The 17,326-nt window shown below is 42.1% G+C and overlaps 1 protein-coding gene across 3 annotated transcripts; it reads right to left on the reverse strand.

The window, feature by feature from the left end:
• Positions 1-209: 209 nt before the first annotated feature.
• ndufv1 (NADH:ubiquinone oxidoreductase core subunit V1) lies at positions 210-10,112 on the reverse strand. 3 transcript variants are annotated; one of them, XM_014176848.2, is made up of 12 exons: positions 9,851-9,874; positions 9,396-9,432; positions 9,030-9,148; positions 8,835-8,917; positions 8,451-8,621; positions 8,027-8,210; positions 7,391-7,580; positions 5,370-5,582; positions 4,863-5,029; positions 4,518-4,599; positions 2,240-2,385; positions 210-638 (listed from the first exon to the last, which is right to left on the reverse strand). In XM_014176848.2, the coding sequence occupies exons 3-12, from the start codon at positions 9,138-9,140 to the stop codon at positions 561-563; spliced, it is 1,425 nt and encodes a 474-aa protein (XP_014032323.1). In that variant the 5' UTR covers positions 9,141-9,148; positions 9,396-9,432; positions 9,851-9,874; the 3' UTR covers positions 210-560. The 3 variants fall into 3 exon arrangements, with proteins under 3 accessions (XP_014032323.1, XP_014032322.1, XP_014032320.2); XM_014176847.2 differs by lacking the exon at positions 9,396-9,432 and having other exon boundaries at positions 9,851-10,112; XM_014176845.2 differs by lacking the exon at positions 9,396-9,432 and having other exon boundaries at positions 9,819-9,942.
• Between the last annotated feature and the right edge of the window lie 7,214 nt (positions 10,113-17,326).

The raw sequence follows: 17,326 nt of genomic DNA on the forward strand, positions 1-17,326 counted from the left end.
CAAATTTTCTGTAATTCAAAAATAAAATATATGCTTATGAAATGTTTATATACTATCTGAAGAGCCTAATCAAAAATTATTGGAGGGTGGGGGGGGGGGGTCCTAATTCAGTAAGATCACATGCCAGACTGTTCTTGGTCTGTTTCACTCTGGATTCATCTATTTCTGCTGTGAGAAATTTAAAATGACCACACAAGGCAATTGCAGGATACTGATATTCATACAGTAGTTCATTTGTATCATCAAGAGCTGCAATTGTGTAGCATGCTTCAAAACAATGTTCCTTCTGTTAAACGACAGGAGAAACAAATACCGATTCATCAAAATGAAGAAACAAATAGCAATTCCAAGATTGAATTTTTTAAGTCTTAAATGAACAATACATATACTGTATACAGCACAACTGTTAAATTGCTTAACTATTTTAGTTACATACAGCTTTATTGGCGACTTCAGACAAAGGCAAAAACGGGAAGGCAATTATTCACAATGAATGAGGCAACGCATTCTTATTTAAATAATTGTGAATGAAGGGTAGAGGAAAGGGACGAAGGAGTGATTTAAGCTCTGGCTTGGTCCTTCTGCTGGAACTCTGCAATTCGGGTCTCCATAATAGGCCTGAAGTGTCTGATCAATCCCTATAGAGAGAAAGAAGAGTAGGAGAGTGAGTTAAGAAAAGGGCAAGTCAGCCGACTACACTATTACCAAATCAAATACAGTCTGTTTAAATAGCAGTCTCTATGGAGAGATGCAGGCATAGTCCATAGAAACCTGTATTACTTACCACCAATACACACTAATGGCTCACTCTATAGGACTGACTCGAAACATTGGATGGCTTGGATATTTTCACAATGAGGGATTATTGTGTAACCAGGCCAGCCCATGATAGCTTAGCTTGGCACTATAATGTGAATCAGGCATAACAACTTGAGCCTCAGTGAGTGTATGTACAGTGCATTCGGAAATGATTCAGACCCCTTGACTTTTTAGACATTGTTACGTTACAGCCTTATTCTAAAAATGCTTAAATTAAAAAACCAAGCCATGAGGTCGAAGAAGTTGTCCGTAGAGCTCCGAGACACGATTGTGTCGAGGCACATATCTGGGGATGGGTACCAAAACATTTCTGCAGCATTGAAGGTCCCCAAAAGCTGAGTGATCTCCATCATTCTTAAATGGAAGACGTTTGGAACAACCAAACTCTTCGGGCCAAACAGAGCAATAGGTGGAGAAGGGCCTTGGTCAGGGTGGTGACCAAGAAACCGATGGTCACTCTGACAGAGCTCCAGTGTTCCTCTGGCGATGGGAGAAACTTCCAGAAGGACAACCATCTCTGCAGCACTCCACTAATCAGGCCTAATGGTAAAGTGGCCAGACGGAAGCCACTCGTCAGTAAAAGGCACATGACATCCCGCTTGGAGTTTACCAAAAGGCACCTAAAGGCCTCTCTGACCATGAGAAACAAGATTCTATGGTCTGATGAAAGCAAGATTGAACTCTTTGGTCTGAATACCAAGCGTCACGTCTGGAGGAAACCTGGCACCATCCCTACGGTGAAGCATGGTGGTGGCAGCATCATGCTATGGGGATGTTTTTCCAACGGCAGGGACTGGGAGACTAGTCAGGTTGGACGGAAAGATGAACGGAGTAAAGTACAGAGACATACTTGACGAAAACCTGCTCCAGAGCGCTCAGGACCTCAGACTGGGGCAAAGGTTCACCTTCCAACAGAACAACGACCCTAAGCACATAGCCGGAGTGGCTTCGGGACAAGTCTCTGAATGTCCTTGAGTGGCCCAGCCACAGCCAGGACTTGAACCCAAGCGAACATCTCTGGAGAGACCTGAAAATAGCTGTGCAGCAATGCTCCCCATCCAACCTTACAGAGCTTGAGAGGATCTGCAGAGAATAGGAGAAACTCCCCAAATACAGGTGTGTCAAGCTTGTAGTGTCATACCCAAGAAGACTTGAGTCTGTAATCGCTGCCAAAGGTGCTTCAACAAAGTACTGAGTAAAGGGTCTGAATACTCAGGTAAATGTGATTTCTTTTTTTTTCTTATACATTTGCAAAAATTTCAAAACCTGTAATTGCTTTCATTATGGGGTATTGTGTGTAGATTGAGGGGGGAGGACTATTTAATTCATTTTAGAATAAGGCTGTAACATGCCAAAATGTGGAAAAAGGGGTCTGAATTTTTTCAGAATGCACTTTGTATACAGCATATCCTGTATTTACCTGTACGGGCCACGCGGCTCCATCACCCAGGGCACAGATGGTGTGCCCCTCAATCTGCTTGCTGATTTCCCAGATCATGTCGATCTCAGCCGCCCGTGCATCACCCTTCACAAAGCGCCACATCATCTTGTTCATCCAGTCCACTCCTTCACAGAGGACAGAGGGAAAGAGAGATGGAGAGAATAAGTAAGATGGAGAGAATAAGTAAGATAAATATGGGAATAGGGTAGAAAGAGAGAGACAAAGAGACTTGTAGCAGTCTTTAACCTCTATGGGCTAGCGTCCCACCTACTCAACAGCCAGTGTAATCCCGTGGCGCGTTATTCAAATTCCTCAAAAATGCAAAACCTTCAATTTTTCAAACATATGACTATTTTACACCATTTTAAAGATAAGACTCTCGTTAATCTAACCACACTGTCCGTTTTCAAAAAGGCTTTACAACGAAAGCAAAACATTAGATTATGTCAGCAGAGTACCCAGCCAGAAATAATCAGACACCCATTTTTCAAGCTAGCATATAATGTCACATAAACCCAAACCACAGCTAAATGCAGCACTCACCTTTGATGATCTTCATCAGATGACAACCCTAGGACATTATGTTATACAATACATGCATGTTTTGTTCAATCAAGTTCAGATTTATATCAAAAACCAGCTTTTTACATTAGCATGTGACTAGCATGTGACTAGCATTCCCACCGAACACTGCCGGTGAATTTACTAAATTACTCACGATAAACGTTCACAAAAAGCATAATTATTTTAACCTGTTATGGCTAGGGGGCAGTATTTTCACGGCTGGATAAAAAATGTACCCGATTTAATCTGGTTACTACTCCTGCCCAGTAACTAGAATATGCATATAATTATTGGCTTTGGATAGAAAACACTCCAAAGTTTCTAAAACTGTTTGAATGGTGTCTGTGAGTATAACAGAACTCAAATGGCAGGTCAAAACCTGAGAGATTCCTTTACAGGAAGTGGCCTGTCTGACCATTTCTTGAACTTCTTTGCCATCTCTATCTTTTACAAAGGATCTCTGCTCTAACGTGACACTTCCTACGTCTTCCATGGGCGCTCAGAGCCCGGGAAAAACCTGAATGTCGTCATTCCAGCCCCAGGCTGAAACACATTATCGCCTTTCTCAAGTGGCCGATCAAGGGACTGTGGGCTTAGGCGCGTGCCCTGGCCGCCCCCGTCTTTGTGATTTTTCCTCTGTTTGCCGAAAAGGAGATTCCCGGTCGGAATATTATCGCTTTTTTACGAGATAAATTGCATAAAAAATTGATTTTAAACAGCGGTTGACATGCTTCGAAGTACGGTAATGGAATATTTAGAATTTTTTTGTCACGAATTGCGCCATGCGACCCCGATTTACCATTTCGGATAGTGTCTGGGACGCACGAACAAAACGCCGCTATTCGGATATAACGATGGATTATTTTGGACCAAACCAACATTTGTTATTGAAGTAGCAGTCCTGGGAGTGCATTCTGACGAAGACAACAAAAGGTAATCAAACTTTTATAATAGTAAATCTGATTTTGGTGAAGGCTAAACTTGCCGGGTGTCTAAATAGCTAGCCCGTGATGGCTGGGCTATGTACTTAGCACATTTTGCAATATTCTTTCACCAAAAAGCTATTTTAAAATCGGACATATCGAGTGCATAGAGGAGTTCTGTATCTATAATTCTTAAAATAATTGTTATGCTTTTTGTGAACGTTTATCGTGAGTAATTTAGTAAATTGTTAGCAAATTCCCCGGAAGTTTGCGGGGGATATGCTAGTTCTGAACGTCCCATGCTAATGTAAAAAGCAGTTTTTTTATATAAATATGAACTTGATTGAACAAAACATGCATGTATTGTATAACATAATGTCCTAGGTGTGTCATCTGATGAAGATCATCAAAGGTTAGTGCTGCATTTAGCTGTCTTCTGGGTTTTTGTGACATTATATGCTAGCTTGAAAAATGGGTGTCTGATTATTTCTGGCTTGGTACTCTGCTGACATAATCTAATGTTTTGCTTTCGCTGTAAAGCCTTTTTGAAATCGGACAGTGTGGTTAGATAAAGGAGAGTCTTGTCTTTAAAATGCTGTGAAATAGTCATATGTTTGAAAAATTGAAGTTTTTGTATTTTTGAGGAATTTGTAATTCGCGCCACGCCTATCATTGGATATTGGAGCAGGTGTTCCGCTAGCGGAACGTCTAGATGTAAGAGGTTAAAAGGCACAACATTAGGATCAAAATAGTTAAGTAGCCTTCCTTACCCTCCCTGCAGGGGGTGCACTGGCCACAGCTCTCGTGTTTATAGAACTCAATCAAGCGGGCGATGGCTCTGATGACGTCAGTCTGCAATGAAAGTACATCTCTCAACAACATATCTCAATGTGTCAGATATAATATCAATGAACCTAGATGTAAGAATCACTTTCTCATCAGTGTTATACTGTTACTTATACATACAGGGCCGGTTTCCCAGACACAGATTAACCCTAGACCTGTCCAAAATATCCTTTTCAATGGAGATTGTCCATTGAAAGTGTTTCTTATTCCAGGACTAGGCTTGATCACTGTCTGAGAAACCAGCCCATACAGTGTGGACGAGAGTTTACCGATTTGTCCATGACGATGAGAGCGGCAGTGCCGAGGCCAGTCTGAGCCTGGACCAGGCCGTCAAAGTCCATCAGCACGGTGTCACACACTGAACGGGGGATGAGGGGTGTGGAAGAGCCTCCAGGGATCACACACAACAGATTGTCCCATCCACCGCGCACACCACCTGGGAGAGAGAGAGACATTCACTTTGGTCAGTTGAATTGAGGCTGCACATGAGTTAATGAACAAGTACGATATATATACTGTACCTTAATACTGAAAAGGGTCTGTTGTGGTGTTTACTAGGAAACCTGATTCAGGGCTTTGATACAAAACCACCTGATAATCTTAAATTAGTAATAAAGCAATCCAGAAGATTTTAAGACAACATACAGTACATATATTGGATATCTGAACTAACATGTTTGCTAACTGTAGCAACAATGGTGAGGTGGTTATTATACATTGGGAAGAGAAATGCAGCTCAGTTTTAAATGCTCACGTGGTGTATGGTAAGGACATACCAGCGTGTCTCTCGATGAGGTCCTTGAGAGGAATAGACATCTCCTCCTCCACTGTGCAGGGGGTGTTGACATGACCTGAGATGTTGAAGAGCTTTGTGCCCGAATTCCTCTCTCTGCCAAAGCCTAGGAACCACGTGCCACCACGGCGACAAATAGTGGGCGCCACGGCTACCGTTTCCACGTTGGCGACAGTTGTTGGGCAACCAAACACACCTTGGAGGGAACAAAATGGTCGACCAGTTTAGAACTAAACTTTTAGAAGAAAAGTTAAAGGATAATTGGATGTTATTGGTGTAGAAGGTGTTCTGTTTAACCTCTAAAATTGACCTATTATCATCAAAAACATATCATTGCCATGCCATGATTAGTTCCATATTCTGGTATTACTACATTGAGGGAAAAAAGTATTTGATCCCCTGCTAATTTTGTACATTTGCCCACTGACAAAGAAATGATCAGTCTATAATTTTAAAATGGTAGGTTTATTTGAACAGTGAGACAGAATAACAACAAAAAAATCCTGAAAAACCATTTATAAAATGATTTGCATTTTAATGAGGGAAATAAGTATTTGACCACTCTGCAAAACATGACTTAGTTCTTGGTGGCAAAACCCTTGTTGGCAATCACAGAGGTCAGACATTTCTTGTAGTTGGCCACCAGGTTTGCACAAATCTCAGTAGGGATTTTGTCCCACTCCTCTTTGCAGATCTTCTCCAAGTCATTAAGGTTGAGGGTGACGTTTACTAACTCGAACCTTCAGCTCCCTCCACAGATTTTCTATGGGATTAAGGTCTGGAGACTGGCTAGGCCACTCCAGGACCTTAATGTGCTTCTTCTTGAGCCACTCCTTTGTTGCCTTGGCCGTGTGTTTTGGGTCATTGTCATGCTGGAATACCCATCCACGACCCATTTTCAATGCCCTGGCTGAGGGAAGAAGGTTCTCACCCAAGATTTGACGGTACATGGCCCCGTCCATCGTCCCTTTGATGCGGTGAAGTTGTCCTGTCCCCTTAGCAGAAAAACACCCCCAAAGCATAATGTTTCCACCTCCATGTTTGACGGTGGGGATGGTGTTCCTGGGGTCATAGGCAGCATTCCTCCTCCTCCAAACATGGAGAGTTGAGTTGATGCCAAAGAGCTCCATTTTGGTCTCATCTGACCACAACACTTTCACCCAGTTGTCCTCTGAATCATTCAGATGTTCATTGGCAAACTTCAGATGGGCATGTATATGTGCTTTCTTGAGCAGGGGGACCTTGCAGGCACTGCAGGATTTCAGTCCTTCACAGCGTAGTGCGTTACCAATTGTTTTCTTGGTGACTATGGTCCCAGCTGCCTTGAGATCATTGACAAGATCCTCTCGTGTAGTTCTGGGCTGATTCCTCACCGTTCTCATGATCATTGCAACTCCACGAGGTGAGATCTTGCATGGAGCCCCAGGGAGATTGACAGTTCTTTTGTCTTTCTTCCATTTGCGAATAATCGCACCAACTGTTGTCACCTTCTCACCAAGGTGCTTGGCGATGGTCTTGTAGCCCATTCCAGCCTTGTGTAGGTCTACAATCTTGTCCCTGACATCCTTCGAGAGCTCTTTGGTCTTGGCCATGGTGGAGACTTTGGAATCTGATTGATTGCTTCTGTGGACAGGTGTCTTTTATACAGGTAACAAGCTGAGATTAGGAGCACTCCATTTAAGAGTGTGCTCCTAATCTCAGCTCGTTACCTGTATAAAAGACACCTGGGAGCCAGAAATATTTCTGATTGAGAGGGGGTCAAATACTTATTTACCTCATTAAAATGCAAATCTATATATAACATTTTTGACATGTGTTTTTCTGGATTTTTTTGTTGTTATTCTGTCTCTCAGTGTTCAAATAAAACTATCACTAAAATTATAGACTGATAATTTCTTTGTCAGCGGGCAAACGTACAAAATCAGCAGGGGATCAAATACTTTTTTCCCCTCACTGTACATCATGGGGGGGGACTCCATCTTCCTCTCCACCTCAGAAACTCACCAACGTCAGCAGGGAATGGGGGCTTCAGGCGGGGCTTCCCCTGCTTGCCCTCAAGGGACTCGATGAGTGCCGTCTCCTCTCCACAGATGTAGGCACCAGCCCCACGCATCACAAACACGTCAAAGTCGTAGCCAGAGCCGCAGGAGTTCTTCCCAATCAGACCAGCTGCATAGGCCTCGTTGATAGCCACCTGAGGTCAAAACCGGGATGAAATCAAATTTATTTATAAAGCCCTTCTTACATCAGCTGATATCTTAAAGTGCTGTACAGAAACCCAGCCTAAAACCCCAAACAGCAAGCAATGCAGGTGTAGAAGCACGGTGGCTAGGAAAAACTCCCTAGAAAGGCCAGAATCTAAGAAGAAACCTAGAGAGGAACCAGGCTTTGAGGGGTGGCCAGTCCACTTCTGGCTGTGCCGGGTGGAGATGGCCAAGATCAAAGAAGACGTCAACGAAAGTCATTCAAAATCAATTACCTTAAAAGAAACCATATATGTGTTGAACGTACTAAGAACATTGAAAAAGGTGAAAAAGTGTGCCACATCTAAGAAGAGTAAGCATAACTGTCTAGAGATCGACCTCTAAACCATTGTAGTTATGAACTTGTTTTCCCTTTTCATGCAGTCCACGCTCTCACCTGCAGGTTGGAGGACTCATTGTAGAACTCTCCCCTGATGTAAATGTAGGCAGCGCGGGCTCCCATGGCCCTCCCGGCCACCAGGCAGCCCTCCACCAGCTTGTGGGGGTCGTTACGCATGATCTCCCTGTCCTTACAGGTGCCAGGCTCTCCTTCATCAGCATTCACCACCAGGTACTTTGGTCTAAAGATCAGATGAAGGGGGATAGGAGTTTTAGATTCCTTTCTCAGGTCAAAGTTGGCACAGCGTCAAATGGGGGTATAGGGTAAAGTTGCCCCTGGATTCAGATTTTGGGTAAGCTTAGCATTCTCCCCACTAATGGTTATGGTTAGTATTGGGGGAGGGAAAGCTGATCCTAGATCAGTACCTAGGGGAAACGTCACAACGGAGCATCACGTGAGCAACATAGGCAGTACCACTGACCTGCCATCACTGGGCTTGTTCATGAAGCCCCACTTCATGCCGGTGGGGAACCCTGCTCCACCTCTCCCCCGCAGCCCTGAAACTTTGATCTCGTTGAGGATCCAGTCCACTCCCTTCAGCAGGATCTCCTTGGTCTTATACCAGTCACCACGACTTTGAGCTCCCTTTAGCCTGGAACGACATAGGGAGAGAGTAAAAATATGACACCTAATTCCTAAGAATACTATTACATTAGCATATTACTGTATGATTAAGTAATATGCATGAAAAGTTATATATTTGTACAGATGAAGAATGCTGGTCCAAGATCTCATACCCCAAAGGCCAGCATTTCTGACACTGTGTAGTGTGTTATTGTGTATAGAGAACCGTTTGTAATGGTACCTCCAGTCATGTCGGCCATACAGGTTGGTGAAAATTCTATCCTGGTCAGCCAGGGGTCCAAATGTGATCTTCTTTGGTGGTGCCTAAAGAGATTGCAAAACATTAGGCCTAATAGTCTAAATACAATACAGAATATTTGGTACCAATAGTCTGGAACTGTCAAGTTTGCACTTTACACAGCTTGTGGAAGGATACCTCAGCAGTTGTGCTGTTGAATCGTGTAATGGACGTCACTCTGCCTTGACAGACAGCAACTGGGCCCCGAGCCGCAGCACAGACCAAAGCCAACCGGGACAAGGACAGCATCCTGATAACTGGTTGCGGGACAGGATGCAGTCAAGTAGATAGTTCAAATAATTTCAAATGTAGCCACAATACAATTAAATACATTGGTCAACATCCAGAGCAGGCTTCAGTTCCATCCCCATTACAAAAGCTCAAGCAACAACATTACAAAACCCAATGGCAATGTGACACGGCCCAAATACAACACAAAAACATTAGGCGCCGTTACATGAATGGCAACAATGTCATCATAAAATCCATGCCAAGGAAGCGTACCTATTGCTTATGTGTCAGGCAACTTTTTTCGCCGCCACTGAACAAAGAATACTGTTGTCATTGTCAACTAAATACATTAGCTAACTTAGCTAGCTAATCAGAGGTGTTAGTTAGATAAGGATGCATAGCACTGAAATTGTAACATTTCACGGGCCTAATGTTCAAAGGTGTATAAGGAGAAATCGTCAAAAATCTAGCTAAAAGCCAAACACATTTCCCCTGGCATAGCACTAGCAGGACCTGCAAACGTCCCACCATGACCTCCACTTTGTGATTGCTAACGTTACAGTAGCTAGCTAGCATGCTAAACAGGCTACGACAATCAACTTCTGATGCATAAAACTGCTCCAAGTCTCATAATAATCTTATTATTTTTGTTACGTTTTGCATGATATATTAATGTAGCTATGAAAACAAAATCACCAATGTTTCTGTTGCAAAAGTGGTCTTCGTACCTTGGTGTTGTGTCCCGAACCTGTGTTACAAAATGACGTTCTTCTTCTTCTTCTTCTATGAGGTTTCTATGAGGCATCCACTTTGTTGCATTACCGCCACCTACTACACTGGAGTACAACTCCCTTACACTTCACTTGATAGATAAAATGTAACAAATAAATACCCTACCCTCTAACACTACGCTCACTAATTTCAAAATTATATAAAATAAAATGAACACCACCCTACTCCACTAATTAAAGGCATTTATTACTACCTCATCATCCTAAATTTTAATTTAATTTGTTTTAAATTTAACCAGGCAAGTCGGTTAAGAACAAATTCTTATTTACAATTAAAGCCTATGAACATTGGGTTAACTGCCTTGTTCAGGGGTAGAACAACAGATTTTTACTTTGTCAGCTCAGGAATTCGATCTAGCAACTTTTCAGTTACTGGCCCAACACTCTAACCACTAGGCTACCTGCTGCCACAAGGAAAGGATGGAACATCACCACTTAACACACCCTGTAACTCTTGATGTCAAATCTCGTACACCCAAATACCTCTCTGCAACTGCCACCACAACTTAAATGTTCTGCAACTTACATTCCATTCCTGTAATACAATTGATAACCATAACTGTAAATGCTAAAACTCCAATCTTACTGAAACACATATCACTTGATGGCCTATCCCTCTGTACTGGTACAGATCTACTACTCACACCACTCCTCTCAGGATCCCTCCCCCTTGACCCATCTTCCTCTACTTTCTTCACTGCCTCAGCATATGACAACTTCTGCACTACTCTAACCCTGGAAACCTCAACCTGTCTCTCTCGCACGGGACATTTCTGATCCCCAGCCCCATGGGCACCCCTACAATTAACACATTACACTACTTTCCCCAATGCTACACATTCCTTTATCTCATGCCCTTCTGCACACTTCTCACATCTAGGAACCTCCCTCCTACACACTGCTGCCACATGCCCATAAGCTTAACAATCCAACTACCATGGTTTCTTCAATGTTACTCTTCTCACCGCCTCCAGATAGGCGACATGCTGGACAGCCCTTATTCTTGCCACCTCGGTCTCCATCACCCTAACAGAGCACTTCATGAATTCTGGCGCATGCTCGCCACCACAATTGCAGCATTTCGCCTCATGAGCGGAAGCTAATGCCTCTCGCCCGGAAACAGTCCGCCTCGGTAATGGTCACAGTACATATAATCGCAGTTCCAGAACTTCTGCCAGGAAAATGGGATACAGCAGGTATAAACAATGCCAAAATTGGCACAGGCAATGATGAAGTGGAGGGGCAAAATGCCTCCCTCATGAAATGGATTCGCATTGCACAAGCTGAGGGGCTGGACTGAAAGCGGGAGCTACGCAAGTACGTGACAGTATATAGAACCATTGATCACTTTACCACGGGCAGGAGCCCAGCTGAGCTCCTTTTCAAAAGGAAAATGAGGGGAAAGCTTCCAGATATAGCTACACCACAGAGTGACCTGGAGACACGGGACTATGATGCCGAGCAGAAAGGGAAATCCAAAATCTATGCAGACAACTGTCGCAGAGCCAAACACTCTTACGTGGACGTCAGAGATCAGGTTCTCCTACAACAGGACAAAACAGACAAGTTCACAACAACTTTCAACAAGATACCACACACAGTGATCAAGAAAGAGGGAACCAATGTGGTTGTTCAATCTCCAACTGGAGCCAGGTATTTAAGGAATACAACATTTGTGAAGAGGTATATAATTGAGGAGCCGGATCCACAATCAAAGGACAACTAATCTGAGACAGTACATAGAATCCAAACCAGAGACCATCTGTGAGGGATCACTACAAAGACCACAGACACCCATGCCAGTCAGGTCTCACAGACAAATTAAACTGCCACAGAAGTTAACAGACTTTGTCATTAAATAATTATCCTGATGCGAAGACTCTGAATGTTTGAGTTATGTTGTGAAAAAAAAAAGTGAAAAATGTTTTGCCGCAAAAAAAAGGGAAGTCCATTAGGAGAACAGAAATAATAAGCCATTGAACAGATTTCAGTTGTTTATTGATAAGATAAAGGTTGCTATACAGATAAAGAATAAGTGCTGTTGTGTATGTCAGGTTGACATTGACGTTCATATCCATGTAAAGGAGATGTTGTGTATTGACGTGACATACTGAGATAGGACGTCGGTAAAGGAATGTGGGGATTACACGGATAGTGATGGAGTAAAGACATGTTGAAGTTTACCTCTGAGTCTGGTTGATTTCATTCAGTATAATATCTTAATTTAGTACGAGTTGTAAGTATAAGATTGAACACACACCACTGTTATACTGCGCCATTATTTGCCTGTTTATGCCCCGCCTGTTAGCTTGCAAGATTCTTGCCATTCTCCTTTGACCTCTCTCATCAAAGAGCTGTTTTCACCCACAGGACTGTTGCTGACTGGATGTTTTTTGTTTGTCGCAACATTCTCGGTAAACCCTAGACACTGTTGTGTGTGAAAAGCCCATTTCTGAGATACTGAAACTGGCGCGCCTGGCACCGACGATCAAATCATGCTCAAAGTTGCTTAGGTCACTATTTTTGTTCAATCGAACACTAACTGAATGCCTCAATGCCTGTCTGCCTGCTTTATATAGCAAGCCACGACCACGTGACTCACAGTCTGTAGGAGCGAACCATTTTCGTGAATGGCAAACCTAATAAACTGGCCTCTGAGTGTATACCACCCTCCCATGTTTTATTCAACGAGGCACCTTCATTTTGTGTCTATCTGTCTCTGTCTGTCTGTCAACATATCGGTCATTAGCAATGTCCATCTTTTTCAATTCATAAGTGCATTTTTTTTGTTCCGTAAGACCTAAATAAATTGTATTTACATGTGCCATAGTACACATAATATACAATCAAATAAAGCATAATTTCTTTAAGCTAATGAGGAATAAATTGATAAGACAGACTATATCAAGAGAAACTAAACGTAACATAGAGGATAGATAAATAGTTAAGTTACATTTTGGGCAACAGAAGTAAATAGAAATAAATTACAGTGAGGGAAAAAAGTATTTGATCCCCTGCTGATTTTGTAAGCTTGCCCACTGACAAAGAAATGATCAGTCTATAATTTTAATGGTAGGTTTATTTGAACAGTGAGAGACAGAAAAACAACAACAAAAAATCCAGAAAATCGCATGTCAAAAATGTTATAAATTGATTTGCATTTTAATGAAGGAAATAAGTATTTGACCCCTCTGCAAAACATGACTTAGTACTTGGTGGCAAAACCCTTGTTGGCAATCACAGTGGTCAGACGTTTCTTGTAGTTGGCCACCAGGTTTGCACACATCTCAGGAGGGATTTTGTCCCACTCCTCTTTGCAGATCTTCTCCAAGCCATTAAGGTTTCGAGGCTGACGTTTGGCAACTCGAACATTCAGCTCCCTCCACAGATTTTCTATGGGATTAAGGTCTGGAGACTGGCTAGGCCACTCCAGGACCTTAAAACCTCTTGGGGCTAGGTGGGACGCTAGCGTGCCACCTGTGGTGCACTCCATCAACAGCAGGTGCATTTCAAGAGCGGCAAATTTGAATCCAAATAAATGTCAAAATTCAAATTTTTCAAAAATACAACTATGTTACACCATTTGAAAGATAAACATCTCCTTAATCTAACCACGTTTTACGATTTCAAAAAGGTTTTACGGCGAAAGCATAAATTTAGAGTATGTTAGGACAGTACATTTACAAGAGTTGTGTGTAATGTTTTGTCAAGTCAAAGACAGGGTCACCAAAACCATAAAACCAGCTAAAATGATACACTAACCTTTTACAATCTCCATCAGATGACACTCCTAGGACATTATGTTAGACAATGCATGCATTTTTAGTTCTATCAAGTTCATATTTATATACAAAAACAGCGTTTTACTATGGCATTGATGTTGAGGAAATCGTTTCCCTCCAATAACCGGCAGTCAAGTCAGCGTCACAAATTAAATAATTAAAATTAGAAAACATTGGTAAAATATTATATTGTCATTTAAAGAATTATAGATTTACATCTTTTGAACGCAATCAACTTGCCAGATTTAAAAATAACCTTACTGGGAAATCACACTTTGCAATAATCTGAGCACTGTGCCCAGAAAAATACGCGTTGCGATACAGACTAGACGTCATGTTGGGGAGATCTAAAATCGAAAATACTATGTAAATAATCCATTACCTTTGATTCTCTTCATCAGATGTCACTTCCAGGTATCACAGGTCCATAACGAATGTAGTTTTGTTCAAAAAAGCTCATCATTTATGTCCAAAAATCTCCGTCTCGTTAGCACATGATGTAAGCCAGCCGGACTTCTCGTCATGAACGAGGGGAAAAAATATATTTCCGTTCGTTCAAACATGTCAAACGTTGTATAGCATAAATCATTAGGGCCTTTTTAACCAGAACATGAATAATATTCAAGGTGGACGAATGCATAGCCTTTTATAACGTATTGGAACGAGGGTACCCAACATGAAGTAGCGCGCCAGGTGTCTAATGGGACATCACCGTTCCATGGCTCTTGTTCGGTCAGATCTCCCTCCAGAAGACTCAAAACACTTTGTAAAGGCTGGTGACATCTAGTGGAAGCAATAGGAAGTGCCAAAATATTCCTAAACCCCTGTGTTTTTCAATGGGATAGGTTTAAAATCAATACAACACATCAGGTATCCACTTCCTGTCAGAAAATGTCTCAGGGTTTTGCCTGCCAAATGAGTTCTGTTATACTCACAGACACCATTCAAACAGTTTTGGAAACTTTAGAGTGTTTTCTATCCATATATAATAAGTATATGCATATTCTAGTTACTGGGTAGGATTAGTAACCAGATTAAATCGGGTACATTTTTTTTATCCAGACGTGCAAATGCTGCCCCCTAGACCCAACAGGTTAATGTGCTTCTTCTTGAGCCACTCCTTTGTTGCCTTGACCGTATGTTTTGGGTCATTGTCATGATGGAATACCCATCCACGACCCATTTTCAATGCCCTGGCTGAGGGAAGGAGGTTCTCACCCAAGATTTGACGGTACATGGCCCCGTCCATCGTCCCTTTGATGCGGTGAAGTTGTCCTGTTCCCTTATCAGAAAAACACCCCCAAAGCATAACGTTTCCACCTCCATGTTTGACGGTGGGGATGGTTTTCTTGGGGTCATAGGCAGCATTCCTCCTCCTCCAAACACGGAGAGTTGAGTTGATGCCAAAGAGCTCCATTTTGGTCTCATCTAACCACAACACTTTCACCCAGTTGTCCTCTGAATCATTCAGATGTTCATTGGAAAACTTCAGACGGGCATGTATATGTGCTTTCTTGAGCAGGCGGACCTTGCGGGCGCTGCAGGATTTCAGTCCTTCACGGCGTAGTGTGTTACCAATTGTTTTCTTGGTGACTATGGTCCCAGCTGCCTTGAGATCATTGACGAGATCCTCCCGTGTAGTTCTGGGATGATTCCTCACCGTTCTCATGATCATTGCAACTCCACGAGGTGAGATCTTGCATGGAGCCCCAGGCCGATGGAGATTGACAGTTCATTTGTGTTTCTTCCATTTGCAAATAATCGCACCAACTGTTGTCACCTTCTCACCAAGCTGCTTGGCGATGGTCTTGTAGCCCATTCCAGCCTTGTGTAGGCCTACAATCTTGTCCCTGACATCCTTGGAGAGCTCTTTGGTCTTGGCCATGGTGGAGAGTTTGGAGTCTGATTGATTGATTGCTTCTGTGGACAGGTGTCTTTTATATAGGTAACAAGCTGAGATTAGGAGCACTCCCTTTAAGAGTGTGCTCCTAATTTCAGCAAGTTACCTGTATAAAAGACACCTGGGAGCCAGAAATCTTTCTGATTGAGAGGGGGTCAAATACTTATTTACCTCATTAAAATGCAAATCAATTCATAACATTTTTTACATGCGTTTTTCTGGATTTTTTGTTGTTTTTCTGTCTCTCACTGTTCAAATAAACCTACCATTAAAATTATAGACTGATCATTTCTTTGTCAGTGGGCAAACGTACAAAATCAGCAGGGGATCAAATACTTTTTTCCCTCACTGTATACTGAACAAAAATATAAACGCAACATGCAACAATTTCAAAGATTTTACTGAGTTACAGTTCATATGAGGAAATCAGTCAATTGAAATAAATAAATTATGCCCTAATCTATGGATTTCAAATGACTGGGAATACAGATATGCATCAGATGGTCACAGACACCTCAAATTGCCATCGATAAGATGCAGTTGTGTCCATTGTCCATTTGTTATGCCTGCACATACAGTGCCATAACACCACCGCGACCATGGGGCACTCTGTTCACAACGTTGACATCAGAAAACCGCTCGCCCATATGACGCCATACACATGTTCTGTGGTTGTGAGGCCGGTTGGACGTACTCCCAAATTCACTAAAATGACATTGGAGGCAGTTTATGGTAGAGAAATGAACATTAAATGCTCTGGCAACAGCTTTGGTGGACATTCCTGCTGTCAGTATGCCAATACACACTCAAAACTTTAGACATCTGTGGCATTGTGTTGTGTTATAAAACTGCACATTTTAGAGTGTCCTTTTATTGTCCACAGCACAAGGTGCACCTGTGTAATGATCATGCTGTTTAATCAGCATCTTGATATGCAACACCTGTCAGGTGGATGGATTATTTTGGCAAAGAAGGAATACTCACTAACAGGGATATAAACAAATGTGTGCACAACATTTTTGAGAAATAAGCTTTTTGTGCGTATGGAACATTTCAGGGATAATTTATTTCAGCTCATGAAACATGGGACCAACACTTTACATGTTGCATTTATATTTATGTTGAGCATTGGTAAAGCCTAATTTAAGGGGTTACAAAAGGTAAAATATTAAACAGCATTATCGCAAATGTCCTCACTAACCTAATGCAGAAAACTACTAGCCAGTGAAGCCAATGCAAACTATCTCTGGCATCGTGAGATGAAGTAACATCACATGTACTGTGTCTTCAGAAAGTATTCACACTACTTGACTTTTTCCACATTTTGTTGTGTTACAGACTGAATTTAAAATGGATTCAATTGCATTTTTGTGTCACTGGCCTACACACAATACCCCATAATGTCAAAGTTGAATTATGTTTTATGATTTTTTCCCAAATTCATAAAAAAATTAAAGCTGAAATGTCTTGTGTCAATAAGTATTCAACCCCTTTGTTATGGCAAGCCTAAATAAGTTCAGTAGTAACAATTTGCTTAACAAGTCAAATAATAAGCTGCATGGACTCACTCTGTGTGCAATAACAGTGTTTAACATGACTTTTGAATGACTACCACATCTCTGTACCCCACACAAACAATTATCTGTAAGGTCCCTGAGTCAAGCAATGAATTACAAACACAGATTCAACCAGAAAGACCATTGAGGTTTTCCAATGCCTCGCAAAGAAGGG

The sequence above is a fragment of the Salmo salar genome, chromosome ssa27 (assembly GCF_905237065.1).
Source record: "Salmo salar chromosome ssa27, Ssal_v3.1, whole genome shotgun sequence".
Classification (NCBI taxonomy): domain Eukaryota; kingdom Metazoa; phylum Chordata; class Actinopteri; order Salmoniformes; family Salmonidae; genus Salmo; species Salmo salar.